This window comes from Rhizopus delemar, genomic scaffold, assembly GCF_000149305.1.
Source record: "Rhizopus delemar RA 99-880 supercont3.4 genomic scaffold, whole genome shotgun sequence".
In the NCBI taxonomy this organism is placed as follows: domain Eukaryota; kingdom Fungi; phylum Mucoromycota; class Mucoromycetes; order Mucorales; family Rhizopodaceae; genus Rhizopus; species Rhizopus delemar.
This window is the reverse complement of record NW_027137830.1, coordinates 1,571,732-1,598,638: the sequence shown is the minus strand read 5'-3', so window position 1 is coordinate 1,598,638 and position 26,907 is coordinate 1,571,732. Positions and strand designations below refer to the sequence as shown.

Here is a 26,907-nt window from a genome sequence, read left to right as displayed (position 1 = left end):
AAATGATGCCAATTGATCCAGAAATTGAGTCGTGTTCAGATTGACTGAACCCTTATTTATTTTTACTTGTCGCTTAGTAACTACCATATAAATCGAAGCGATGGTCCTTTGTTCCTTTCTTTTTCTAATTTACAATTTATTTACAAACGTTCAAAATGAACATGCAGTTTCTTTACAAAGATGGACAAGGAAGCGTTGTTGATGAGCACAGAGTTGAGCCGATGGATCTTGTTGTTGACGAGGAGCTGTTCGCTATCGAAACTGTAAGTTCTTGTACTCAATTCCTAATGAATAAACCTCCAGAAAGACCATTCAATGCTTCAATGCAGCTAACTATAGATGAAAAGAAGAGTGAAGACATTGATATAGAGTTATGTAATAAGCAATGCTATACATTTTACTCTGATGACAAGAAAACTAGATTTTTCTTTCACTTTTTTTAGCAAAAGTCTAAGTGCTTCTTCTATTGTGAAACGATTAGGTATCCACATTCGAGTAGCCCAGGGATGGGTCGGGTGTTATTACAAAGACCCCGAAAGCATTCTTTAGGACGAAGAAAAAACAGACCGACGTCGTATTGTTGGGAAGGAACATAGGCATTTTATTTTAAACTACATTGATGAGCATCCTTCTGCAGTTTTAACAGGCATAGTCGAGCATTTATTGCAGAAATTTGTAAATTTTAACGTTTCTCGTAGTACTGTTTATAATTTTATGACAACTCAGCGTGATCTATCCATTAAGCAGGCATAGCTCTGTATTCTCCTGAACTGAATCCAATTGAGCAGTTCTGCTCAGTCGTCAAGGATACAGTTAAGCGAAATAAGATTTTGAAAAAAGAATCGCTCATGACTAGAATTAGTGAGGCATGCGATAACTTCTATTTAATTGATTTCAAAGGTTTTGTTTCCCATTCTGCTAAATGTTTTAGTAGGTGTCTTTGCAAAGAAAGGTTATAAAGTCTCAAACTACCTTTTTTCAGAAATCATTCGCTGACCCAGGGAAGCCAATTGATACTTGATCATATTATTTTAGTACACAATGAGTAAAAAAAAAAAAAAAGACTAATTACTTTTTATTTTAATTTATCAACCTTGTCTTTTAAAGCCTGATAAAGTGCCAAGCTTGATAGCAACTTCGCATCAGGAGATGCTTTCCAAGCATCTTCAAAAGAGACTAATTTCAATGTAATGCTTTCTCCATGATCTCGAAGTCCAGTCAATTTGCCTTCTAATTCATCAATTTCGGATTTCTTCATGTGTTTTATGCAAGTAAACAATCTTAAAAACTCATCTGGTAATACAAACAAGGGTGAGGATGAAATCTAGTCATAAGCAGACATGTAATACTAGATGGTTTTTACCTGATCCACCAGCAGAGGTATATACACCACGCCATTGATCACCATAAGCCAGCTCAGTCATATCGACAAGCTCTTCTTCTTTGATAACTAAGCCAGTTTCTTCTTCAATTTCCTTTGCTGCTGTCCCTGTAAAATTACCAGACCCATCTAGCATACCTGCAGGCAATTCCGGAAAAGCAAAATGTGGGACAGGAATACGTGGTTGAAGCGTGAGGATGACTTTATCAGGTTGATCTTTTGCCTTTAAAATAAGTAACATTGACACAGCCCCTCCTCTCTTGAATGATATTAGTTTTAAATACATTTTCAATGTTTTCCGTATTTTACCATGAATACGATGCCTGGAGCACTCTTGCCAGTTTCTTTATATTGAACATTAGCTTTGAACTTTACAAATCCAATTTTATCACCAAAGTAGTCAATACTTTGAATATCAATGGACTTTATATCGAATTCATTTTGGCGCGACTCTTCTTGTTTATTAAAAGCCACAAGCCAGTCCTTGAAAGGTTGAAAAGAAAGAGACTTGTTGACTTCTTCTTGAGAATATAAACTACATATGGGCACTGACTGATTGGCAATATGAACAGTTGCTTTTACTTGTTTTGAAGTCATGAGAGTGAAATGACGATGAAAAAAAGTAATAAAATGGCGCATATGTAAAATAATGCTAAAAACACAGCAATAAAAAACCCCAGTCTTACAATAAAGTTCAATGATGTATTTTTTTTTTTTTAAAAAAAAAAACTTATTTTTTATGTTTAGAAGTATTTGGTTTTGAAACTTTACCACCTTTACTACGCTTGCCACCTTCGAAACCCGGACGGGCTTTCTTTTTGTTTGGCTTGGCTTTAATACCCTTCTTTTTCAGTTTCTTTTCTTCAATTTTTGCTTTTATATTTTCTTCTCTCTTCTTAATTGCCTTCTTTTCATCCATCTTTTGTTTATCAGTACGCTTCCTCCATTCTTGTGCACTCTTTGTCTTTTGTTTTTCTTGTCTCTTGATTGTCTTTTTTAATAATTTAGGATCGTCTTTCACTTTTTCGCCAGTTGCTAATGAAAGTACTTTGTTCCATTCTTCCTTTTCTAATAATTCTTGTGCTTTTGATTTATCGTCATGCTTTAATTTCTCAAGCTTTTCCTTCTTTGCTTCTACCAGCTTAAGTTGCATTTTGGCGTCTGTGGGACCCTTCTTTTTCTTTTGCTGCTCTTTACCAACATTAAGCTTACCAAAGAATACGTCCCCATCCATTTTAATAGAGTCTGCTGAACGTTGTTTGTTGTTTGTATTGTTTGTCTAATCGTGATTTTATTAGTTTATCCTGACAGGCTACAATCAACCGTTGTAGTACCTTTTTATCTATTTGAATAAGTTCTTCTTGTGGGGCTTTGCTGCCTTTTTCTTTTTGTGCTTTGATTGCCTTCTTTCTGTCTTCTTTCTTTTTATTTCTAGCAGCCAAAATATCATCACGACTTCTAGGATTGGTTGTATTGGCCCCTGGTGCATTACGTTTTTGGCGTAATTGATTGATACGCTCATGAAGACGGTTACGCAACTGATCAATATCACTCTTTTCCATTGGCTGAAGTTGAACTGTCATGTAGATTGATTAATTTCCCTATACCTTCGCTCTCTCTTTTTTTCTTTTACCTGATTCCTGTGTACTGGTAGCAGTAGATTCAGTTGCTATTGATTCACCATCGTCAAGTCCACTAAAACCATTTGAGTCAATCTCCATTGATTCTCCTTCTTCTCCTTCCTCTTCTTCACTTCTTTTCTTTTCTTCTTCATCTTTCAATTGCTGTGCCTTTTCTTCTTGCACATCCATTACTGTCTTTGCGTTCTCGGGGTCCAGTTTTGCTTTTTTTGCTTTTTTAGTTGCTTCTTTAATAGCTTGCTTAGGTGCCTTTTTGCGTTTGTTGTGCTGAAATTTCGAATCGCCTATTTGTTCACTTTTGTCCATTACATAGAATTTTGTGGGTATAAGCTTTAATAAGTTATCAAATATTTGAACATCCTTTTCTAGGCGTTCTGATAAAGAATCAATCAATTGATTTTGAATCATAATGCCTTTCTTTCTGTTTTATGTAAAGAGAGAACGCTAAAAAATAAAAGGGGAAAAAGAAATTTTGTGGCAAATACTACAGTCACATTGTGACTATCTTTAATTTACTGCACTGCATTCTTTTCATGCTACTAAATGATTTTGCACTCACACAAATTAAAAACAGCAGTGCAGAATATTAAATCATCATGCAAAAGGATTTTCTCAAAAAAAAAGCTTTAGTAGGTACAGAGCGACAAAGCATAAACCTGTCTGTACTATGTATTCCACGAGCCCCAGGGTTCTTTTCATCAATTAACTTATTTTAATGAAAAATATTAGCTGTGTTTCGTTTTAATTAATGCTTTTGATCTAAATGATTATATAAACAATTGTACCTTTTATAATGGAAGTAAAAATCACGCACTTCTTTTCTTTATATCAATGGGTAAATTAAATAATATACCTGATCTTTATTAAGTATATGTAGGGTACACTGCAGATATTTTTTTGTCTATGAAAATACACAATCAGGGTCACAAACGCTTCTTACTAATTGTGTATGTTTTTTCTCTATTTTTGTTTCGACTCTTCCTTGCTATTAGCTCATGTGTTACGATATTAAGCTCTTAAGATGTATCCATTTTTTTACTTGCTATTAAAGGATTTATCTCGGTTAACATATTAATCAGAATATGCTATGCTCATTTTGCCTCATACTACTCTCAGACATGCTATACCTTTTATCTTCTATAAATAAGAATGCATAGATACATATTTTTAATCTTATCTTTTTTCCATTATGATTATAATACTATAGAATAAGTAACATACGTATGTTTTCTGGAGCGATTCACTGAACCAAGCACAACTAGCTTAGCGAAAGGGATCTAGAGAAATGAAACTCCTTGATACTTGCTATATAATGTATATTATGAAACCTGCTTAACTTCCTGCCTTATTTTGAATGTTAGTTGTCTTAAATATCACTTATATTCAGCCAACATGAAGAAGAATATTTATAAAAAGTTTGCACTTGGACTAGCAACTAAAGTCGATATTAAATTTAACTTCAATAAAATTATCAATTAATACTAAAGCAGATGATAATTTCTATTCCCAATTCAGTTTCATTTGTATCTGAATTTATATGACTTTATTTCAAAAATTAAACAGCTTGATAACATCTTATGTAAAATTTATGATAATAAAGTATATAAAAAAAGAATTCAGTAAACAGTAAGACTAAACATTATATACTCTATTTACAGCTATACGTATCATTTATATAAATAAACAAATAAAAAAGTTTTATGAAGTCTTGATGATTATATTACCTTTTCATAGTTATACCTGTATGCTTAATAAACATAGGGAATTTACGACTATACTTACGTCGATCATGAAATTGTTGCTATAGTCTAAACTTACTCAAGCATGTTACAGTTATGTCCATTTTTGTTTTCTATTAAACTCTTGATTGTAATTAAAACATTTTTGAAAAACGAATTTACATTTCAATCTTTACTTTTAGTAAACAGTTTGCTCGACTATGCTGCTTATATTACTGTAATATGAATAATAGTAATAACGAATTACTTGGACTATTGATAGGGCATTGTTCTGTAATTGGAAACTTTTGTTTTTTGAGGGTTTTTAATATCTCACCATGGTCATAAAATTTTATATCATTAAATAAAGGAAATAATCGATAATCTTTTTTTTATATATCTTGTTTCTTCTAATAAAGAACATCTAATACCAGATACTATTAAAATTATCCTTTTTTTATAAGCACATATATCATTACAATTTATTGAGAACCGAGCATAGTCAAGAGCAGCGAATTATACATTATCATGATTGTCTGAACATGAGATTAAGTTTAATAAAGAGCTTTCATCATACATTGATGGATCAATATATTAACAAAATTACCTTCCGGATTTACATTTATATTAAATACTTTATAAATAGATCTTTTTCATTTTTTTTATCTCTTGGACTAATCTATAATTAGCGCTACTTTGAGGAGAAATGAGGATATTTGTAATTAGAAATATATTTCACTTTTTACAATGTATCTAAATCAGCTTCCAAACACATGTTCCATCGTCTCCATTAACTCTTAGAATTTAAATATAGCAAATGGTTCCATGCCCTCTTTTTTATATTTTTGATATAAATAATATATCGACCATATGTACACTAGAATAACAATTGAAATTTATATACGGAGAAGATGTTGCAGTTGGAGTTTGATGATGTAATGATAATAAAAAGGAACAAATGTACCTCAATAAAGAAAACCTTACATTAATTCTATTAATCATTTCAATGTATACCATTTTCCCGAACATTGTTTCATTTTATTCTGTGGAGAAATAAAGACGTGAGTTGAATAAATTTCTGTGGAATCCTCTATATAACAGATATCAAGGAGCTTCATTTCTCTAGGTCCCTTTCGCTAAGATAACCTCGCTTGGTTCAGTGAATCGCTCTAGAAAACATACGTATGTTGCTTATTCTGTAGCATTGTATCCATAAGGGGGGGGGAAACATTCCATAGATATTTAATTTTTATTTCCAATTACCTTACCAAATTTACTAAAGAGGAAACCTCTATTAGAAGAAGAAAAGCCTAAAATGGCATCGTGTGTACGATAAAGTTGCCATGATAAAAAAGAATACAGCAAAAAGTATAATTGATCTATTAAAAGCCTTTCATTACATAAACTATCGTTTGTTTATGTAGCATACATCAAATAATTGACAACATATATAGAACATAAGCCTTGTATTTCATCTCTATTCTTTCAAATAATAAATAAAAATCATCGCACGGTTTTTTAAATGGAAAATGGCAAGAGTAGACGTCTAATTTTTTCTAAAAGCAATTATCTTTGGGAAACACTTTTGCATTTTAAATTCTCTCATAAGCTCTTTTACCATTTTTTTTTTTTTTTTTTGTTTAAAATCATGTATTAGTAAAAACATGTTGTCTTTTGTGTTATATATGGATTTGATCTTAGCAATCTCTCCTTCATTCTAAAAAAAAATACAAAATATCTATTTTCAAAAAGATCACATTTAAATAATGTTCATTATAAAGATAAAGGCCATGATATTTTTTTTTTCAATTTACGTCTTTTTTCTTAAAAGTAGAAACAAGAAATCTCTAAAATACCATCTGAAGTTCATATAAATTAAAATTTCAAAAATAAAGCTCTGCTTTTTGAATCTATAACTCATTGAAAGACAAAACAGCTCGCGTCTTATTATTTTGTGCAATAGTCTCCGTCGCTTTTTTTTTTTTTTTTAAAAAAAAAAGGAAGGATAGGGACTAAGGCCAAAGATAAATGTTTACTTTATTTAAACTTTTTTATTGCTACAATGAGATACTATCCTTTACTTTCTACATTTATAATAGGCTTTTTGATCTTTGTGTATTTAAAAAATAAAAATTAATCTCGGATATTTTTAAACCTTGCCAAATGTGAGTAGTTGGAAAAAAGAAAATATTATTTAATATACCATACTTGATTCAATACCATATTCACATATGCAGATAGATGTCTCTTATTGAGTCAAGCATCTATTATTACTAAGTAATTATTTGATGACTAGACAGGAAATATTTTTCATGCATTCTGTGCATCGTTTATCTTTGTATTTGAATTAAGAAGAATATATGTCTGTAAAGCAGTATGTGAAAATAGTGTATGAAATCTTATTTATGGTAAATAATTTGTAATAACATCACATATAGTTCGACTCCGATTTAATCTGCATAATAATTGTTTTTATTTAAAATTCTTACATATTTTTGCAAATAAAATAATGATATTAACTACATTTTCATCATAAGCTAGCCAGTTCATGAGTGTATATTGTTAAAATTAAAAGAGATCTTTGTTTGCGCTATAAATTACTTTCATAGATGTACTTACTGTTTTTTATTTATCTCTACAACTTTTGCTCGATTGATACTAAATTACACCTTCATTTAATTCATTGTACCCAAATATAACAAGCTAAATCTAGTATTTTATTTAAAAAAATAAAGTTATTAAAAGCTTCACAACGAAATCGAAATAAAATGTTTGTATTTTTACATTATCTGAAGCATTACCAAACAAAAACTTATTTATACTTTTACCATAAAGAAGATTTTATTTATAGTATAGCTCCTTTTTTTTTGAAAGAGTAGCTAGCTTCTTTTTGTTGGCAACCTGTGATATTATGGTAGTAATTCACGGAAACTAACCGAATGTACTTAAGTCTCTGACAGTTTGAGTTACCCAACGGCTGAATTTTCTCTAATTATCCCCTACTTTTTACTTCAAAAAAGCCTCATTATAATAAGCATACAGCAATAAGTGCTTTGAATTATTCTGTTTGAAGAGTGCAACATTCAGACACCCTTACTTTCTAATAATCAAATCTAAAAAAACAATCTAGTACAGCCAATGCCCCCCCTCCTTTTTTTTATCTTTAATCATAATATGCAACTCCAAATTGAGACATTGTTGTCTCCTCATTATGTAGCTTATTTCTTATTCTATCTCTTAATTTGACAACTGCTCATGTATTTTTAAATTGATAACAAACATCTCAGATCAAACAATCCTATTCATAATTTTCTATAAGTGCCTGTTACCGAATTATTGGAGCAATTCTTCTAAGCAGCGCATATTTAATAAACCTACACTTCTAAATAAGCGTTCTACATGATGAAATAACTATGTAATTATATTTACTTATTATTGATGAAAACAATATATGTTTTATGCTCAGGATTATTTTATTCATGGTAATATCTAATTCATCAAATCGGTTATTAACCATATAGTTCTTCTATACCTATGAGCATATTCACAATATTTTCCTGCTTAGAGGTTGGATTTTAAGCTTCATAAAATCTTCTTTTTTTTTTATCAAAAAATTGATTCCCCTAAATGAATGGGTTTCCTATATAATTATAATGTTGGCGAAATGAAGACAGAATATATGATGGTTACTCGTCTACGGTATAGAAAATGGTTTTTCACCCAATCTCACACTCGTCATCAGGGCTTAAAATCAAACTGCAGTTGTAAAAGATACAAAGAAATAGATAAAAAGAATTTATTTTATTTTTTCATTAAATTGAGAATAAAAGCACGGCTAGGAAGCTTCATTTCATTAAACCTGCTTTAAATTTAGCCTTGTAGTTATAATTCGTGCGGTAATAAATGAATAAAAAGGTGGACTTGGATTTATATTTGGTTTTTACTTGTTAATAGACACTTTTGATAGCACTATTACTACTGCTACAAATAGGGTTTTTGCTCTAGGCACTGTACTAACCCATAATCTTGACAATTAGTTCGATCATACTTTAATTATAGCTAATACTAGTGCCTTGTTAACTAACCTGGGCAAATTACCTTTTAATAAAACGGTTTTTGATTGTAAGGTGTTCTAAAAGGACTTGCTAGCATGATTGGCTCCAAAATGTTACATTATCCATCTAGGTCGATTGTAATTGACCTTGAATTCACTTTGGTTCCTAAACATTTCCATATTCTATATAAAGACGTAGTTTGGTAATACATGCCTTTTCCTTAAAATTTAAGAGAAATTATATAGAAACCCAATCATTAGGTTTTCAGGCACTATTTTCTTTGTATCGTTAATTTTACTCTTACTATCTGCAAACATCATACTATGCCATCGTATAAACCATTTTCCCAATGTATTTTGACTGTCTTTTTGTCAGAAAACTGTGTAAAGCTTCCACATTCACACAAATTTATATATCATATTGATATATATATATCAGTGTAATAGAGGATTCATTTACCTCTAGAAGGTTTCAGTTCAATTTTTTTTTAAATTATTATTCCTTATTATTTTATTCAGTTGATAAAAAAAAAAAAAAAAAAAAAAAGAGTATAACCTAATTAAAAATCACCACAGAAATAGTTTAAGAAACGTTGCTTGATACGTTCTAAGTAAATCACCTTTTTTTTTTTTTTTTTTTTAACGGTTTAGAATACGAACAAAACAAAAAAAAAGGGGGGTAGTAAATATATTTCTTTGTACATGTGTTTCCGTTGCAATTCATTGATAATGTTTGCAATCTGCTTTTGTTTCGACTCAATAAAGCCGTCTGATTCAAGTTAATAACAATTTAGGGGAAGGAGAGAATGAATATTAATGATAAAAAACACACAATTTATATTATAAAAAGATGAAAGGTTGATATTTAAATGAAAGAGAAATATGAGTGGGATCAAATGGAGTTAAGTTAACTTTTTGGTGTAGTTTTTGCTCGAGTTGAACGTTTTGATAAATCAGTAGTTTCAATTTCAAGAGATGCCTATTATAACTATAAGTCGCATACTTTTAGAATATTAGATGATTTTTACATTGTTTCTCTTTTTGATAGAATCAATAATGTTTGATTGCTGTTTCAAAATCTCGTTTTTCAATTTTAATTCTCTTGTTCCTTTTGGATTAAGCCAAGATAGCAACTGTTCAATCTAAAATATATGCATGAATATCAATCGTCTTTCATTAATGATGACTTACTTCTTCAGGTTCTGAATAGTACTTCCACCAGCCTTTATAACTGCCTGGATTACTAGAATCCAATTCATTCATACGATTCTCTAACCAATTACTTTCTTCTACTAACCCTTGATCTTTCATCAATCTCAACACAAACCAACGGCCACCACCATAGCCACAGTGACGCTCAGGCAAATCAGTTAAGTAATCTCTTTCCATCAAAAGTTGAATATCTGCATCCGAAGGGCTTTGTACATATAGTCGTCCTGATCCATATGTATTGGATACACCAATGTTGTCAAAGTACATGTATTGATTGTAAAACCGGTCCTTTCCTAGAGGACGTATTCTGAGTGTCATGTACCTTCTCATACATCTTTCTAAATGCTCTTCCTATAATAAAAATGAACTTTTTCATTCCCCTTTTTATTTGCTTTTTGTTTACCTTTTTCCTTAATATTTTCTCCTCTTCTTCCAATTTACGTCTTTCGTTTGCTCTATTTCGCTGTTCATCATGTGTCTTTTTACGAGTATGTTCTATTTCTTGTCTCTCTTGCTGCTTTTGTTTCAGCTTGTCTTGTCTTGACTGATGTTTGTGTTCGCGTGTCAAGCTTCTTTCGTTGGATCTATCGTATAGATAAACATCTATTCTCCTTTTTTTCTTGTCACATTTACTTACAATTCACTATCATCCGAATTGCTTTCAGATTCATTATCGGAATCATCACTATGACCAGAATCTTCATCTGCTTTTGATCCTTTTTCAGCACGATCTCGTTTATCCATTTCAGTTCTTTTAATAGAACTATTAAAAGGTGTAAGCATAAAAGCAATTCGTATGCATACATATATAAACTAACTTACAGAGCCTTGCTTTCCTTGTTGAGTTCAATTTTTTGTTTACGATATTCTGTTATCTGCTCTTGACAGTATTCCATATAATTCCTAGATTAACTATGTTATGCAAGTGCTTTCTTTTATTTTTTTTTTTTGATAGTTTACTTTATCAAATTGGATTCATTTACTACATTCACCAAAAATTCCAAAATATCCAATTTTTGCTTTAGACTCAAAGTCGGGTATTGCTTTTCTCTTTCAGCAGCTGTTGAATTGACGCGAGGAACGAGATGTTGTAAAATCTGATCCAGATCAGGAACCATGTCTGGAGTGGCTACATTGTTTAAGCAGCCAATCAAGCTTGTTTCCCAACCTCGACGTTCTGAACCTGTGCGTAATTCTTTATGATCCCACTTGTGACTAATCCTTAGCTGTTCTTTATCTTGCCAGCCTCTTTCTACTCGAGGAAGTACTGATGGTTTCTCTTTCTTGGTATCTTCATCATCCTCTTCATCGCTATCTATTTCCTCTTCTAATTGTTCTACATAATTTTCTGCAACGTCACCATTAATGATCTCGTTTGGTGTATCATCATCTCGTTCTCTGATAATCACATTCAGCAAACATGCATTATATTCTGCAAGCACCTTGGCCTTGGGCTGACTTGCAACTAAGGCCTGTTCAAATTCATCCACACTATAAGCCGCAACCTTCAATGGTTCCGCAAATACTGTCAAGAATGACCAAACAGCTAAAAACGAATCCAAGAGTTCGTTAGGTATGGCCGATTCCTGATGAGATACAGGTCTCGGCGCTCTTCCACCACTTGGGTAAGGAATTACCATGCTTTGCTGGTTATACTTTTGTGGCGACATGTCTACCAAGAACCAATTCAACAAAGGATCTTTACGATAGATGGGAAGATCCAAATCTTCCAAGGGGTATTTCACAGCCGCCTGACGTTTACGTTCTTCCTTTTGTCGATCACGCTCTTCTTTTAATTTAGCCTTTTGGATCAAACTCTCTTCCTTTCTATTGCGCTTTTCGGCAGCCTTTTCTTCGTTGGTCTTGGTCGTTTTACGTCTCTTGTTGATTTTAAGAAAATCATCTTGTGCTTCTTTCAAATGATTTGGTAAAGTGACATCAATAGAGTAAGCCTCTGCTACATTTGGCTAAAGAGCATATATAAGAAATGTACGAGTATAACAGAGTTCTTGTAGTGTATACCTTAATTAACCAGGGAGCACCCATATAGCTATCTCTATAAAGGCATTCGCGTATAAAGCATTGGATATTCCGAGGATTAAATGATGTATCTCTTCTTATAGAAGATTCTCCTACTGTACGAATGTATTCTTCTAATGATCGACCGTGTTCATCCACAAGTTGTACTTTATATGCCTTTCCTGTTGAAAAATGTTTTTCGGATTCAAAAGAAGATGGATGAACAAAGGCTTCAGGAAAACGCAATCGGCCTGTGGGCTGTCTACTAGAACTTGATGCTTGTTGAGCAGCTATAAAGTCTAAAGAAGATCGGTTTTCAGGTACAACGTCAACAATTCTAGCAAAATAACTTTATAGAGGTGTTAATTATACGCATATTCATTGTCATTCATACTGTACTCATTGTTATTTAATGTGCATTGAGCGATTTCGCCTATCAGATAATTATTTTTAAAATAGTTTATCATATCATCCACTAATTCATCCAAACGCACTGTCTCTATATTACAAAAAATAGTATGAGTAATTTGAATGGCCTGCTCACATGCACACACATACGGAACTGTGCTCGGATAAGCATCATTTTTCTTAATACTTCAGAAAATTTAAACTCGACTCGACTTGCTTCCATTCTTTCACTTTCCAAAGCTTGCTCATAAGTTAAATTCTGTCTACCCGTTACTTCACATTCCCAAATAGCCTGGTGATATAATGATAATTTATTGATATAGTCTCTATATACAACATTGAGTGACAAGATGGAATAAAAAAGTTTTCTTTTTTTTACTCATAATTATCAAACACTTCATTCGTTGACCTTAGATACCATACTTCTTTTCTTTTTCGTTTGGATTCATAGGGAATAGTGGGTGCGAGTGGAACCTTTTTTCTATTTAAAAGTGGCATGTCGCGTGTGTGTGTGTATGTATGTGTGTATCTGTAATGGGTGTCTTTTTATTTATTTATTGCGAGAAAAAAAATGTGTGTTTGTGTGTGTGTATATTTGCTTACTTTTTTTTTTTTTTTTTTTTTTTTTTTTGTAACAGTTAAAGTGTGACAGTTAAACACTACGGAGTTTTTTGTCACTTAGTCAAATCTACAAGGTGTGTGTAGCTTTCATATACTATCATATAGTAAAGTGTGGTCCTTTTTTATTATTATTATTAACTGTGAACATCTACAATACTATAGCCATCATCTTTATCATTACTACCATTGTTGTTACCACCCTCTAAACCATGACTGCCCATAATAACCCAATTGACTTTACCCTTTCTTAAGCTATCACAATAATCCGAAGGGAAGTGGTCGTTTAAAAAGAAGGGAAACAAAATACGGAATAAAATACGAATTTGATTTTCCTGAACGAGTCTCTTGATAACGTGTCTATTGAGTAATCCTGACAGATGAACAAATGAGATAGGTCGAACAGGGACAGGCTCATTGGTATGTGGGTTAGGTGGATAAAGCGTGATATTATACGCTGAATCTATAAATACCAATGTACCTGGTGGTGTACTATCCGATCATATGAGTATCTTTACTACTGTTAATATGAGAGAAAGAGGACTTACTAGTAATCAGAAAAAGTAGGTACTCTTGGTATAATATCATTATTATAAGCATGATGAAATATTTTACTTGACATTTGAGGACTAAACACCCTTGAAAATACCGCATCACCTATCTTTGGCTGCCCAAATGTATATAATCCTTCAAAATAGTCTAAAAGTGGACTGTTTGATTGAAGCATCTTTGCCAAGAAAACTATACAAAATTATTAAATCAAGCTGCCTCTTTCTTTTTGTGTATAGTTTCTTTACTTGTTCCCATGGCACCACCAAGTGAATGCCCTGTAATGAACAATCTCTTTCTTCCTCTTGTACGTCCGTGCGACGATAAGCCAAGCCCTTTGCTTTCTTGTTCTTTATGTAAGAGTTCCAAGATATATTGTTCTGCTTGACTGTACATGCTGTGTGACCGAATGTCTTGATCAGGTCCAATCCATGTATTGTCAATAGGTTCCTTGACATGATGAAACAAATGAACAGATAAGAATTGAAACATTTTGAAGACACCTTTCACGACAGAAACGATGGTTCTATAAACAGATGTATTATTTAATTCGATACGCAAGGTACGCTTAGAGAGTAATTTATTTTCCTTTGTCTTTGGTTCACCCATCGCTTTCCAAAATCCTTGGTGGACCTTGCCCATTGATACCCCTTTAAGTGATTGAATTTGAGTCATATTGAATGTAATGTTTGTAATATAGTTTTGCATATTCAATGGATTTGTTCTATTTAAAATGTTAGATGCTTTCTGTGTATTTTTCTTTACTTACCCTCTAAATACGAGTAGAATGTCATCATCTTTTTCTGCTATAAATGCACAAATATTCTATACAGTCTGTATAAATAATAGATTTGAAAAGAATACGCCTCTATTTGCTACCTTGTAGGCTATCGGACGAAATGTACGATCGATATCAAATCCAGCTTTTTTCAACTCATATTTAATCACCTCTACATCTTCATAAACAAGTTTACTGGCTATTGAAAGTGTATATGCCAACGAGAGTGAATATTTGGGTCTTTTTAAATCTGTTGCTCCTTCTGTCAAACGCTTTCTTTGATGAAATAAATCACTGTCTTCTAAATATTTGATAACTAGAATAGACTTATCAAACATATTTAGCCGTGGATCCATCGCACTTGTAATGGCTAAATAAAACGTAAGTTATCTTTTTATATGACTGTAGAAACTTACAATAATATCGATTGGTTGGATGTTTGCCAACGCACAACCTTAATACCATCCGAATCACATGATCGCTCATCAACAACACTACAAAAAAGGCAAAAAACCCTATACGCATCAAGCCAGCAAACAAAGGGCCAATCAGTCTTGACCTTGACAAGTACCGAGTAGCAGGCTGCAGCAGCAAATTGAGGTTAACCAACGTTGAGACAATGACGGGTCTACTGTGTTTAAATGTCTTGTAACCAAGAAACAGAAAAGTAGATAGACCAAGACTGATGAATGACAAAGCAAATAAAGTAGTAGTCATAAAAATCCAATTTGATTTCAAAGCATAAAATCCAATCATAGCAGGTATGGATGATATCACGAATGCCATTACAAAATATATTCTATTTCTACCATTCGCCATTTTTATAAAGTGAACAAAACGTGAAAAAGAAAAAAAAAGGTTTCCTTTTATTTTTTATATAAAATCAGGGTCACTTGTTCTTATGATCAATTGATACTGTTTTGATGTGTTACCCTTATTGTTTAATGATCTATAAAAGGGATGAATTTTATTTTACAAAGAAAGTAACGTTAGACTCGAACTAAGGTTTTCTATTTCTGATGTCTGCGGATTGTGTTTAGGATTGCTGCTGTTATGGATACTAACGTTGTTGCCAAGATTAATGCTGTTATCAAGACTAATGCTGTTGTCAAGATTAGCGCTGTTATGGTGTTGGTTCATATCGTGATTATTAATAATTTTTGCATCTATTTTCTTCATGTTGCAAGGTACATAAACGTTTCTATATCCTTCTCTCACTCTTATCAAAAAAAATGGTATTAACACCAACTAGAATATAATGTTAATTGACTTGTAGCATGTTGTACGAATAATACCATTGTATATATAATAGCACACAGTTTGGGATTTAAAGGAGCATGTATGACTACTTGTGGATACATGAACAAAATGATCCTAAATAAAAATAAAATGTGTTGCAAAGCCTTTTCTATTGCGTTAATATACGTGTTACGAGTTCATTTATAATTAAATTTACAGAATAAAGCTTCCAAAAATGAAAGCGTCGAGTCTCATTATACCAAGTATACAACGCTGGATGCCAACAAATGCCATAATACGCCATTAGATGCAATACAAATAATTCGCGTGCTCCATTTGTAATTGTCAATGTATCACAATAATCTCTACTTTTATCTTCAAAACACATCAGAATGATCTTGATATCACTGTAATAACTTGGAATAATCCATTTTAGATGATCGTAAAGGTAACGTGTCACGTCTTTTAAGCTTGGTATTCCAAATGGATACAACAGCACATCTTCCCATAAGGCATTGGTCTTAACGACGATCTGTGGATGACGATGCATATATAAAAAGAAGAGTAAACTCAACACATGAGTCAAGACCCAAATTAGACGCTGTGTTTTGAACTTTGTGAGGGATCGATAACGATAAGCCTCTTTGACAGTACATCGATCATATTCTGTTAATTCATGTTGTCGTCGTAATATATCTTCATCTTCCCTGATAGGTTCCATTTGTCTTGCTTGCCCATATTTTTTATTAAGTGTGTTTGTATACTCCTCTAATTTATAAAAGCAATCTTTACATAAATCATATCGGTTGTCAAGGTATCTTTTATATTCCACATATCTATTCACGCGTTCATTATAATCCGGTTGCTATCAAGAACATAAGCATAACAATCATAACCATTAATCATTCGTTACGTTTTCATCATCAGGAATAAAGTCATCAGCAAACCATCGTATTATGGATTGTTTATTAATACAACGATCACATAGTTTGGGTTTTGTTTTATCCAATTTATAAGGCACATATGTTGTCACTGTAAAAATAAAATAAATAAATGAGTGACTTTTTTTGTCCCTTTAGTTACCTCTGAAAGGAGGATCTAAGGTTTTAGACGGTACAGAAGGATCAATGATATCACCATTCTATATACGATATATAAGCATATAAAGCAAAGTTGTTTGAATATATCTTCTTACCTCATCTTTACGATTCACATTTTCACAATGGCTGCAATACCAATGTCTTTCAGATTCGCCTGCTTTAAGATCAAGATCTGTATCCTCACCACAATACCAACAATTGACAGTTTGAAATTGTGGAGGAAAAAGGTAATCCCATGTGGATTTTGATAATTCTGTTATGTTGGGCATAAACTGGGTATATTAATAATAAGAAAGAAAAAGAAGGTTCAATTTTTTTCTGGAAAAAAAAAAAAAAAAAAAAAAAAAAAAAGTTTAATGGCCAATCAAATTCCGTGTTATTTTATTGTTCATATATCATACTTAGAAAATATGACAAACGAAGACCGTAATATTGTTTATAAAAAGAAAAGGGAATAGAAATGATAACTGACTACAGTATAAATGTACTAAATAAATATTTAAGTATATTTTTATTTTACTGAAATCACATTCAAAAGACTATTATAAATGTAATATTTACACAAGCATTCTTGTACCAAATTAGATCATTTTCGGGACAAATGTTTATTTTATAAAAGTCTATTAGAAACCTAAAACTTTAGGCAGAATATGAAAAGTCAAAGTGATAAAAGCATCGTAACCAGACACTCTGACATATTTCCTGCTTTTTTTTTTTTTAAAAAAAAAAACTATGTTCTCGGAAGCAAGCTTAAATCGCATGACAAGCCACCTTTTTTTTCATTTCTATTTTATATACAAACTGTGATATACATATCACACACAGAATTGCACATAATGCCATAGGCTGGTACGAAGACCAGATCCTAACCACTCGGTGCACCCAATCCGTGTGTAGTAGCTCTTCAATTGTTTGACGATTTCAATGTTTCAACGATAATTACCGAGGCAATCATCTCACACGAATGCTTTTTATGTCAATTGTTTAATTCATTTGTGTTGTAAAGAAAAAAACTATTTTCGCAGTTTTCAAGCCCTTTTTATACTTTTTTGATTGAAAAAATTTTTATTAGTAAACAGTCACTTTAATAGAAGAACGAATGAGATTATAAAGATTTACAAGGTTATTATTAAGAGTAATTAAGTGTATATAAATGTACAAAATGTTATATCATGCCAGAATCTCGAAGTGCGTTTTGTAGTAAAGTTTCTTTGATAGCTGCAAAGACGAACCGAATCTATAAAAAATATATGAGATAACTTAATATTCTCGGGAAAATAACTTACATTTGATGTATCCGTAGCTTGAGTTAAACTATTCATACAAAACGATTCAGCAACAAAAAAGATTTTCCGGATTATAAATGAACTTACTGTGGATAAATGCTTAACTTATTTCTATTACATTGCAAGAATCTCCAAAGGATATATTTAGCCGCTTTATTAGCATCAGCACCTCCACCGTAATCTGGAAAATAATTTTCAAGTGGAGATACGGTTAATTTAGCTTTGAATATGTCCACTTTATTCAGCAGTAGCATGACTGAGGAGCGGATAAACCATCGACTGTTGACAACTGATTCAAATAGAGCTAAGCTTTCCAACATGCGATTCTAATACTAAATTAGTTTTCAATGTCAACAATACAGCGTCTATGTAATCTTACTTGGTTTGATTCTTCCAATAAGGCTTGATCATATTCACTAAGCGCTACACAAAATATAACAGAAGTCACATTATCAAAGCAGTGAATCCATTTTTTCCTTTCTGAGCGTTGACCACCCACATCAAACATGCTTCAAAAGGAATTAGTATCACATGTTTTTTACAGTCTATCCACTTACTGTATTGATAATCCACCCATTGGAAATTGTATTTCTGTTATTCCTGTCGTCTTTAGTCTTGCCCGCAAGACATCTTGTTCATCAGGTACATAGCTTGCTTGTCCTATTCTTTCAATCGCATCAAAAAAACTATGCACACACAAAATGAGATTTTATAATGAAAATAAATCTGTTCGACTTACTATGGAGCTGAATCCATAATATAAAACTTGTCTCTCTTTTCAAAACATGATATCACTGCAGGATCTTGTTTTAATAATTTAATAATGGCCACAATTTCTGGACTTAGTTGACTTTTTGGATTTCCTGATACTTTATAATCAAGTACTTTATCAACATTTTCCTAAATACAATGTACATGAACAATCAATTCTATTTTATCTTGGCAATCTTTTCTTTACTCGAAGTTCTCGTTTTTCATAAGAAAGTTCTAATTTTGCCATGGCATGGATTAAGGTCTGTGCACATTCAACCACATTACGGTAGATTATGGATCGATATGTAAATAATTCCTCTGTTGAATAACCATTCATGTTGATAATTTTCATTTGCTTTAAAATGGTTGATTTGCCTGATTCGCCACTTCCTAAAGTTATTCTTAACATTACTGCTCCACTCCATCTGTATTTTCTTTCCTTTCTTTTACCTAATAATAACACTTTACATTGTTTCTCTCGTACAATCTTTTCTTTTTCCAAATATCTATCGATTTCACTGCTCCTCTTTCTTTCTGGATCATCCTTTTCTGAAGAATGGCATATGCCCATGGTTTTTTGTATTTATTTTTCCTCAAAAATAATATCTTTTTCACTAAAAAAGAAAAAATAGATATTTTTGACGTATTTTTTCTTTCTTTTAATTGGCTATTTTTATTTTTAGGTGTTAAAAAAAAAGAATAAAGAAAAAAAAAAGAAAGAAATTAAAGGTAACAAAGAAAGAAAGAAAAAAATTGCTACTTTTGTGTATCAAGTCGGTCTATGTATTTATCCGGTTTTGTAAACAAAAACTTTTATCCTTTCTTTCCCAAGGCTCGTTGTGAAATATGCGCAAAGTAAATTGAACTTGATTTTTTTTTTCCTGTAGGGTCATCTACATTATTACTTTTACATTGAAGTTTTTTTATTAAAAAATATAAAATTTTTGTATTATATAAAATAGCGTATTATAAAGCCATAATAACTGTCATAGCCAAAGTCAATGCAAATCCAAGAAAGGGGCCTGCAATTCTAACAGCCTCACTACTCCTTCCAGAGGAAGCCTGTTGAGAAATAGAAGAAGAAGAAGAGGCAGTTCCTTGTGATGTTTGGTTATTGGATGAAGAAGCGTTGGTATTTACGGGAACAGCTGTATCTTGATAAGCACAAGTCGTGTTGGAGCAGAGACATTGTCCAGCCACAGGATCCCACCAGATACTATCACAATTGTTGGGTACCAAATGACGGTATTTAGCATCTGTACTAGCTACAGCACTTGCAGGTGTAGGGTTATCAACCGTAGGTGCATTAGCGGGACAGTTGAAGCAAGTAGCCCAATTCTCGGTATTGAAGTTGCAGCTGTTCAAAAGACTGCCAGACACAATATTATTGGCTGTGCTAATAGTTTCAAGACCGTTACAGATTTCCTTGCCAATGTTGGGTAAAGTGCATTGCATGTAGGGTTGACTGGCCAATTGACTGACAGGCACAGGGTTTTGCATCTAATGGATGTGTTAGAATAAGCGTCAACCCTTAATTTACTTACCCATTGTAAGAGTTGTTCGTTACTAACAAACCAAACATCGGGTTTGGATTGAAGGGATTGAATGAAATCGACAACAGCATTCTTTTGAGGGCTGACGTCTGGAAGGCCAGGAGAATTTGTCAAGTGAGCTGTAATAGGAATGTGAGGATATATAGACGTATATAAAAACAAAATACTTACTTGGATGAACGTAGATACCAAAAGGTTGACGATTTCCATTATAATGTCTATCAAAATTAGCATTGGACCAAGCTGTGACATTAGATGGACTTCCAGCCAAATAGACATCCATTAATTGAGGAGTTTTTGCATCATCCAAAACAGCATACATGGGGATTTCCCAAATACCTACAAAGAATATGAGCTTACTGAAGGAACAATATTATATTATCTTACCAGGAAGTTTAAGTTGAGTACCACAAACGTTATTCCAACAATCATTAGCTAAACCGTAATCCAAAGTATATGGCCTAGAATCTCGAATGTTAAAAAAGAACCCTCCCCTTTTTGAGGTTTTCGATTTACCAGTAGCAATCATCAACAACAGCAGTAACTGAAGTATCATATTGAAAACCTTGTTTAGAAATTTCTCTTAATGTATCGGTCGTATAGTTTACTATAAATTAATTATAAGACACTTTGCTGCTTATCATTGAAAAACGAACTTACAGAAAGGAGCACGGAAACCCTTGATTTTTCCAAGGGGAACACCACCATACTGATTCAACATGGCACGAGCAGCAGCAATTTCTCTATCATAAAACGTTTTAATCCATGTGTGTGTGTGTTTTTTTTTCTTATTCTTTACTGAGAAGAAGGAGATCCTATTGTATGGTGTTGTTAGCTATCTCATTGTTTCTCATAATGAAAAACTTACCAACATGAGTAAATGTATGACTATAATAAAAGTTATTTTATTAATAAGCATATATATTCATTTACTTTTCTAAACTTACTCAGCAACTTCATTTCCATTAGCGTACCATTGTTGAACAAGAGCAAAATCGGTATATTGCATAGACACATACCATGAACCCTATGCATATAAATGTTAGAAATAGTCAACTTTTTATTCTTACAAATGACTATTCTCTTTACCTTTGCAGCGCAACCATTAGGGTTCCTGCATAGTTTTTAAGGAGCAACATGTTAGTAACAAATAGACAACAAAACACAGAATACTTGCTTCACGTTTAATAAATCTTTTGCTGTAGCCAACAGTTGAGGTTGAATGGAATCATCAAATGTAATTGTTACAAATTGAGGTACATCTTTTGGACTAAGACCACCAGGAGGGGTTTGAGAAGGACAAAGACAATTGGGTAATTTACACGTATTAGGGTCGCAAGCATTGGTGGATTGTGCTAGAGTGCTAGACACAATGGCAAGAATAGCAGCACTCACGCTTAATAATTTCATAATAGAATCGGATTAAATAAAAATAAAGAAAAGAAAAGGATGGGAAATAGGAAAAAGTCGAGGGTTTTAAGAAAGAAAATCCTCCTTTTTAAAAGAAAAAAAAAAAGTACATGTAGGACAAGTGGTTTGAGTTTGCCAGACAAGATTTCAAACTCCTTATTTATGGTGACAACGATAATTGGTGTTACTTGAAACATGTACAAAATAGCGAGGAACATTTAACTATATTCATCTATTTGATTATAACAAGTCTTCATTCACAGGCTTGCTGTATACCATATAACTAACCAAACCCAACCCATCTTTTTTGTTCTATTGGCTTTATTACTACCATTGGTGTTTTACAAATATTTGTATTTTTAGACTCTTTTTTCCCTTTTATAGCCAATTTTTTTATAATTAGCTTTAACGATAACTTCTGAGTTCAATCATTGAAAACCCATAATCAATATTTACTTTTAAAAAAAAAAGTCTAATACTTTCTTAATAAAAGGAATTCATTATTTAATTATTGTTCATTTGTTAATAAGAAAATTAGGATCTACACTTACTGTCATGTTTTGCTGCTATCTACACAAAATTCAATCAATTTTGTTTGTGAATCATGTCACAAATTAAAAACAAAAAAGTAGAATATCTGCAAGCCAATAAAACAAATTTACCCGGAATTTGAAGGAGATAAAACTTCTATTGCAGAAACAATTTATGCTTCATTTACATGAAAGCAACAAGGGGAACATGATATAAAACAGATAAAAATGTGATATAAAGAAATAGGTTGTCAAGATGAATCAGTTCAACAAGTACATTTACAAATTGTTTCTAAAACAATGTTAACAAAGCTAGGTGAGAATGTATTTTAAAATCCGTATAATGAACTGTTACAGCAATTGCCATAGCAACCCTATTCTCTCCCTTTTCAAAACATTGATTTTCAATTGGATTGTGATTTTCAAATCAATTTAACATGAGTTACATTCAGATTACATAAAAAAGCAACTGTATTATTAGATTTGAGGCATCAAATATTAACCAGTAAAATCCTATTTCTTTCTGTTCACAAAGGGCTTACTGTGAAAATACGTTACACAAGCTTGATCCACACAGAAAAGAAAAAGATTGGGCAGGGGGTTCTTTCTCTTTCCATTAAAAATGCCTGCTGCTGCCTCTACCGGTTTGTCTCGTGCAATTTACACCACAGTGTTTAAAAAGAACTCTGTCTTTGTTACCACAGTTTTCGCTGGTGCCATTGCTTTCGAAGTTGGATTTGACACTCTTGCTTCTAGAGTTTGGGATGACATGAACAAGGGCGTGAGTTGATTATAAAAATACTTGATAAAAAGGAGAAGACTAAACTTGTATAAATTAGAAACAATGGAAGGACATTAAGCACAAGTACGAATAAGTTGTTTTAAAATAGAAAATAAATTATTCAGCCAAAAGTAAGATTGATAATACAAACTTGTCTTTCTGAATGAGTTTATAAAAGAGAGCCTTACATGTATGCTTGGAACAATGGACAAAAAGGGGAATTCGTGTGATAAAAACATTTTAGAGGAAATATCAGCACTGCAAAACCTTGTTCAATTGATCGAATGAAGAGAAAGACTGAGTTACTTTTACGAATCATATAATGTTCAATAAGTTAAAAGTTCAAGACAATGGATGTTTTATGAAAAAAGATAGATAAAACATTTTTATATAAAAATAACAAAATTACAGAATTTCTTTTTTTATGCACAAGCCCATTCAGCAACATATGAAAAGTTATGAAACTCTTGCTGCTCAATACGATTCAAATTGGAGTCGATGGGTGTCAACGCAGGTGTTTCATTCGTAAATTCTTCATCAAAGTTGGACGTATCCAAACGGCCTGTCACAGAGGGATAAAAGGGTGGTGGAATACGTTTGGCCAACATGTCTTCCCATACCACACCACGGAAGAAGGGGTGTCGTTTGATGGGCACAGCATCATCTGGTCCACCACCTAATCTTCTATTGGGATCACGCTGTAAGAGTTGTTGACAGATGGAAATAGAATCACTGGACATATTGATAGGGTATAAGATATCGTCTTCCAAAATGGCATCAAAGATTTCATCTTCGTCTTCACCACGGAAAGGAGATTGTCCAAGCAGCATTTCGTAAATGAGCACACCGTAAGCCCACCAGTCGACAGCACGACCATAGTTTTGTTCCTTCAAGATTTCAGGTGCCATAAATTCGGGTGTACCACAGAATGTGCCTGTGGTGTAACCGTAGCCCATGTTTTCTTTACAAAGACCATAATCAGCCATCTTGATATGACCATCCAAACCGAGCATGATATTGTCAAGTTTTAAATCACGATAAATGATGCCTTGGTTGTGAAAGTATTCCAACGCCAGTAGGACTTCACATGCATAAAATTTGGCTCTTCTTTCAGAGAACTGACCTCGTTGAATATGCCACATTAAGTCACCACCATTCACATATTCCATCACAAAGTAAACACGACTCTCGGTTTGGAAAGTAGAGTGAAGGTTGATCAAGAATGGATGGCGTGCACGGTTGGCAGCTTGGAATACACGTTTTTCAGATCGAACACTTTTTTGAATAGAATGAGCATTTCTTCTTTTGTGTGTATGCACGTTTTTTTACCTTTCGATTTCATCATTGTCAATAATGAATCGCTTCTTCAACATCTTGATAGCATACAGTTGTTTATCGTGCTTTTCTTCTGCCAACATGACTTTGCCAAAGTTACCTTTACCAAGCACGGCCAAGAAACTAAAGTTTTCTAAGGCAACTTTACGGTTCTTTTGTGATTGCATAGGTTGTCCCTACAAAGAGAAAAAAAAAGTTAAGGAGAGATAACACGATTGATTCATTCTCTATTACTTGAGGCACCATTTGTTGTTGTGGTTGCTGTTGATAAGGGCTCATGGGAGGACGCATCATGTGCTGCTGCTGTTGAGGGCTATAAGGCATTTGGGGTCTCATTTGCTGTTGTTGAGGAGGATAATAGGGTTGTTGTTGGTATCTAGGATCCATATTAGGCTGTCCATAAGGACTTTGAACATGAGAAGGAAGAACGGGTGGACGATGCTGTTGAGGAGGATACATTTTTTCCGGTTGAGGCATACTCATAGGTTGTTGCTGAGGTGAATAAGGTGATTGTGGTTGTTGTTGATTATTATACATGGTAGGTGGTGTTTGAGGAACAATGATAGGACTCTTGGGTGGTGGAGCCGGTGGTTCATCCATCGTAACTTGAGAAAGTTGAGTAGCAAGCTTTTCTTCTTCTCTCTGATCCCCTTCCTCAGCCATTGTTTCTTCGACTTTTTCTGTCTTGGATATACGATCGCCAGAAGATTTGGTTTCCAATGTTTTACGTTTAGCAGCTGCCTTGATTTCTGCAAGCATTTGATTTGCCATTTCCATACTCAAACCACAGAAATCAGGTACACAGCGTTCACAACGCGTATGTGCCGTGATGTCACATTCAGAACATTTCTTGGCACCTCGAGAGCCCAAGGGTAACATGTAACCACAATGACAACACCAATTAGCACCAATGTTTGTGATGGGTTCAAATCGATGAGGAATCTTATGGTTCAACTTGTCTTCGTCCGAAACTGTTTCTGTCGAATTCGCCATACATTTAGTGACTACTTTACTCGAACATTTCTTGTGACAAGTGTATTCACAATCTTCACATTGGTATCCGCTATTGACAAAGAACTCTTGGCACAAGGCACATTTCATGACATTGTAGAATCTGTTTTCCAAAAATTGGTGACCGTTAACTTCTACAACCTCTTCACGACGTTGACGCACAGCACCTGCACGACCCAGTTTATCCATCGGACGACGATTGCCATCCGCACGTACAAAGTTTAAGCGAAGGGCAATTTTACCTACTGGCTCTACATCAAACCATGCCTCGATACCATTATTATTCTCTAGTACATTATTGTTTATCGCAGGTGCAGCCATTGGGTTATCTTCTTCTTTTCCCGCTCCTTCCTCTTTATTTTGTATTTGTTGTTGTTGAGCCAACATCCACTGAGGAATCTTTCGTTTTCTGAGCCCTTCTGTGATATCTGTAATCTTTAACCAAAGTACACCAATAGGCAATGATTTCTCTGTTGATTGATCATAAATACTGATTTCAATTTCTGAGGCCTTATTGACGTGTGTTTCACAAAGTTCATTCCACTTGTCATTTCGAGTAGGTCTTGAACGGAAAACGACTTGATTATCGATCTTGACCAAGACGATTGTAGCCGGAGTACGAATCATTCGAGTAGGAGCATGTGCTAGTTCACATGCTTCTAACAGTTCCAACTGAAGTTTACCCGTCACTGGTCTTCTAAATCCAGGAGGTAAACGAGCTGAAGGTGGTGTTTCTAATTCTATAATTTCGGAATAAGCATTCAGATACGCGTAAAAAGTATGTAATATGTTACCATAATCATCTTCATCGCCTCCTTCACCAATATATAAACTCTTGTACTTTCTCAAAGCAGAATTCAATAAACTCAACTTTTCCATACTCTCATACATTTTATCCTGAATGTCCGTACGATTCCTTCGATCCCCTGTACTCTTTTCTAATACCTCTGCCATCCCTTTGATGCCTTTTAATACTGTCTTTTCAACGTCTAATTTATATTCCAATTCATGTAACTTGAGTGATACTTTAGGTTTATTGTACGGAGTTTCGGACATCAAAAGATCTAATAACTCATAATGAATGAAACATACACATAAGCTTGCGTTTTTTCGTATTTACCAAGATTGGAATATTTTGTCTTGTTTGAACCTGGTTGAACAAGAGTAGTCACATTCGTTGTCATGGAACTCGTTCTAGGTGGGTGCTGCTGTGGTATAGACAGTTGGTCCTGGCTTTCTTCTTTGGCTTCCAATCGATGCAACTCTTCTGTAAAGTAATCAATATATTTTTGATATTCTTTTATTTGAGTTTCACAGTCTGATATCACGTTCTTATCCTTGAGTAAAGGACGCATTTGTATGAATTTATCTCTCATAATTCGATTATGCTCGATTTTGGCTTCTAATTCTGCTTTCTAAAAGCAAGTATGTGAGTTGTTTTGTTTGTTTTGTTTTTTTATTACTTCTATTACCGTCATTTTTTATATAAAGAAAGGAAAAGAAAGAAAGAAGAAGAAGAAACGGTCTTTTTA

At 33.2% G+C, this 26,907-nt stretch overlaps 9 protein-coding genes across 9 annotated transcripts; 2 read left to right on the top strand and 7 right to left on the bottom strand.

Annotated features, from left to right (window-relative positions):
- Positions 1-180: 180 nt before the first annotated feature.
- Positions 181-549, top strand: RO3G_06086 (uncharacterized protein; the record flags this gene model as incomplete). Its single annotated transcript, XM_067660676.1, has 2 exons — positions 181-263; positions 444-549. 2 exons carry the CDS (start codon positions 181-183, stop codon positions 547-549), a joined length of 189 nt encoding a protein of 62 aa, XP_067516777.1.
- Positions 550-1,075: 526 nt separating this feature from the next.
- On the bottom strand, positions 1,076-3,429 carry RO3G_06085 (uncharacterized protein; the record flags this gene model as incomplete). The annotated part of the gene is made up of 6 exons (XM_067660675.1): positions 1,076-1,176; positions 1,364-1,604; positions 1,691-1,956; positions 2,153-2,660; positions 2,716-2,957; positions 3,015-3,429. The coding sequence occupies 6 exons, from the start codon at positions 3,427-3,429 to the stop codon at positions 1,076-1,078; spliced, it is 1,773 nt and encodes a 590-aa protein (XP_067516776.1).
- A 6,271-nt stretch (positions 3,430-9,700) lies between these two features.
- On the bottom strand, positions 9,701-12,427 carry RO3G_06084 (uncharacterized protein; the record flags this gene model as incomplete). Its single annotated transcript, XM_067660674.1, has 9 exons — positions 9,701-9,772; positions 9,822-9,935; positions 9,985-10,356; positions 10,409-10,589; positions 10,643-10,768; positions 10,828-10,908; positions 10,966-11,972; positions 12,028-12,314; positions 12,424-12,427. The coding sequence occupies 9 exons, from the start codon at positions 12,425-12,427 to the stop codon at positions 9,701-9,703; spliced, it is 2,244 nt and encodes a 747-aa protein (XP_067516775.1).
- A 760-nt stretch (positions 12,428-13,187) lies between these two features.
- Positions 13,188-15,133, bottom strand: RO3G_06083 (uncharacterized protein; the record flags this gene model as incomplete). Its single annotated transcript, XM_067660673.1, has 6 exons — positions 13,188-13,513; positions 13,666-13,791; positions 13,848-14,323; positions 14,369-14,424; positions 14,479-14,747; positions 14,899-15,133. 6 exons carry the CDS (start codon positions 15,131-15,133, stop codon positions 13,188-13,190), a joined length of 1,488 nt encoding a protein of 495 aa, XP_067516774.1.
- A 1,381-nt stretch (positions 15,134-16,514) lies between these two features.
- RO3G_06082 (uncharacterized protein) lies at positions 16,515-16,985 on the bottom strand (the record flags this gene model as incomplete). The annotated part of the gene is made up of 3 exons (XM_067660672.1): positions 16,515-16,648; positions 16,700-16,757; positions 16,812-16,985. 3 exons carry the CDS (start codon positions 16,983-16,985, stop codon positions 16,515-16,517), a joined length of 366 nt encoding a protein of 121 aa, XP_067516773.1.
- An 896-nt stretch (positions 16,986-17,881) lies between these two features.
- On the bottom strand, positions 17,882-18,579 carry RO3G_06081 (guanine nucleotide-binding protein alpha-3 subunit; the record flags this gene model as incomplete). Its single annotated transcript, XM_067660671.1, has 5 exons — positions 17,882-17,953; positions 18,003-18,030; positions 18,090-18,328; positions 18,382-18,511; positions 18,560-18,579. 5 exons carry the CDS (start codon positions 18,577-18,579, stop codon positions 17,882-17,884), a joined length of 489 nt encoding a protein of 162 aa, XP_067516772.1.
- A 1,142-nt stretch (positions 18,580-19,721) lies between these two features.
- On the bottom strand, positions 19,722-21,718 carry RO3G_06080 (uncharacterized protein; the record flags this gene model as incomplete). The annotated part of the gene is made up of 10 exons (XM_067660670.1): positions 19,722-20,255; positions 20,300-20,427; positions 20,480-20,647; positions 20,696-20,769; positions 20,825-20,915; positions 20,969-21,051; positions 21,108-21,123; positions 21,177-21,196; positions 21,256-21,335; positions 21,482-21,718. The coding sequence occupies 10 exons, from the start codon at positions 21,716-21,718 to the stop codon at positions 19,722-19,724; spliced, it is 1,431 nt and encodes a 476-aa protein (XP_067516771.1).
- Positions 21,719-22,870: 1,152 nt separating this feature from the next.
- On the top strand, positions 22,871-23,123 carry RO3G_06079 (uncharacterized protein; the record flags this gene model as incomplete). Its single annotated transcript, XM_067660669.1, has 2 exons — positions 22,871-23,029; positions 23,088-23,123. The coding sequence occupies 2 exons, from the start codon at positions 22,871-22,873 to the stop codon at positions 23,121-23,123; spliced, it is 195 nt and encodes a 64-aa protein (XP_067516770.1).
- Positions 23,124-23,451: 328 nt separating this feature from the next.
- On the bottom strand, positions 23,452-26,853 carry RO3G_06078 (uncharacterized protein; the record flags this gene model as incomplete). Its single annotated transcript, XM_067660668.1, has 6 exons — positions 23,452-24,304; positions 24,359-24,540; positions 24,599-26,115; positions 26,170-26,364; positions 26,496-26,790; positions 26,848-26,853. 6 exons carry the CDS (start codon positions 26,851-26,853, stop codon positions 23,452-23,454), a joined length of 3,048 nt encoding a protein of 1,015 aa, XP_067516769.1.
- Between the last annotated feature and the right edge of the window lie 54 nt (positions 26,854-26,907).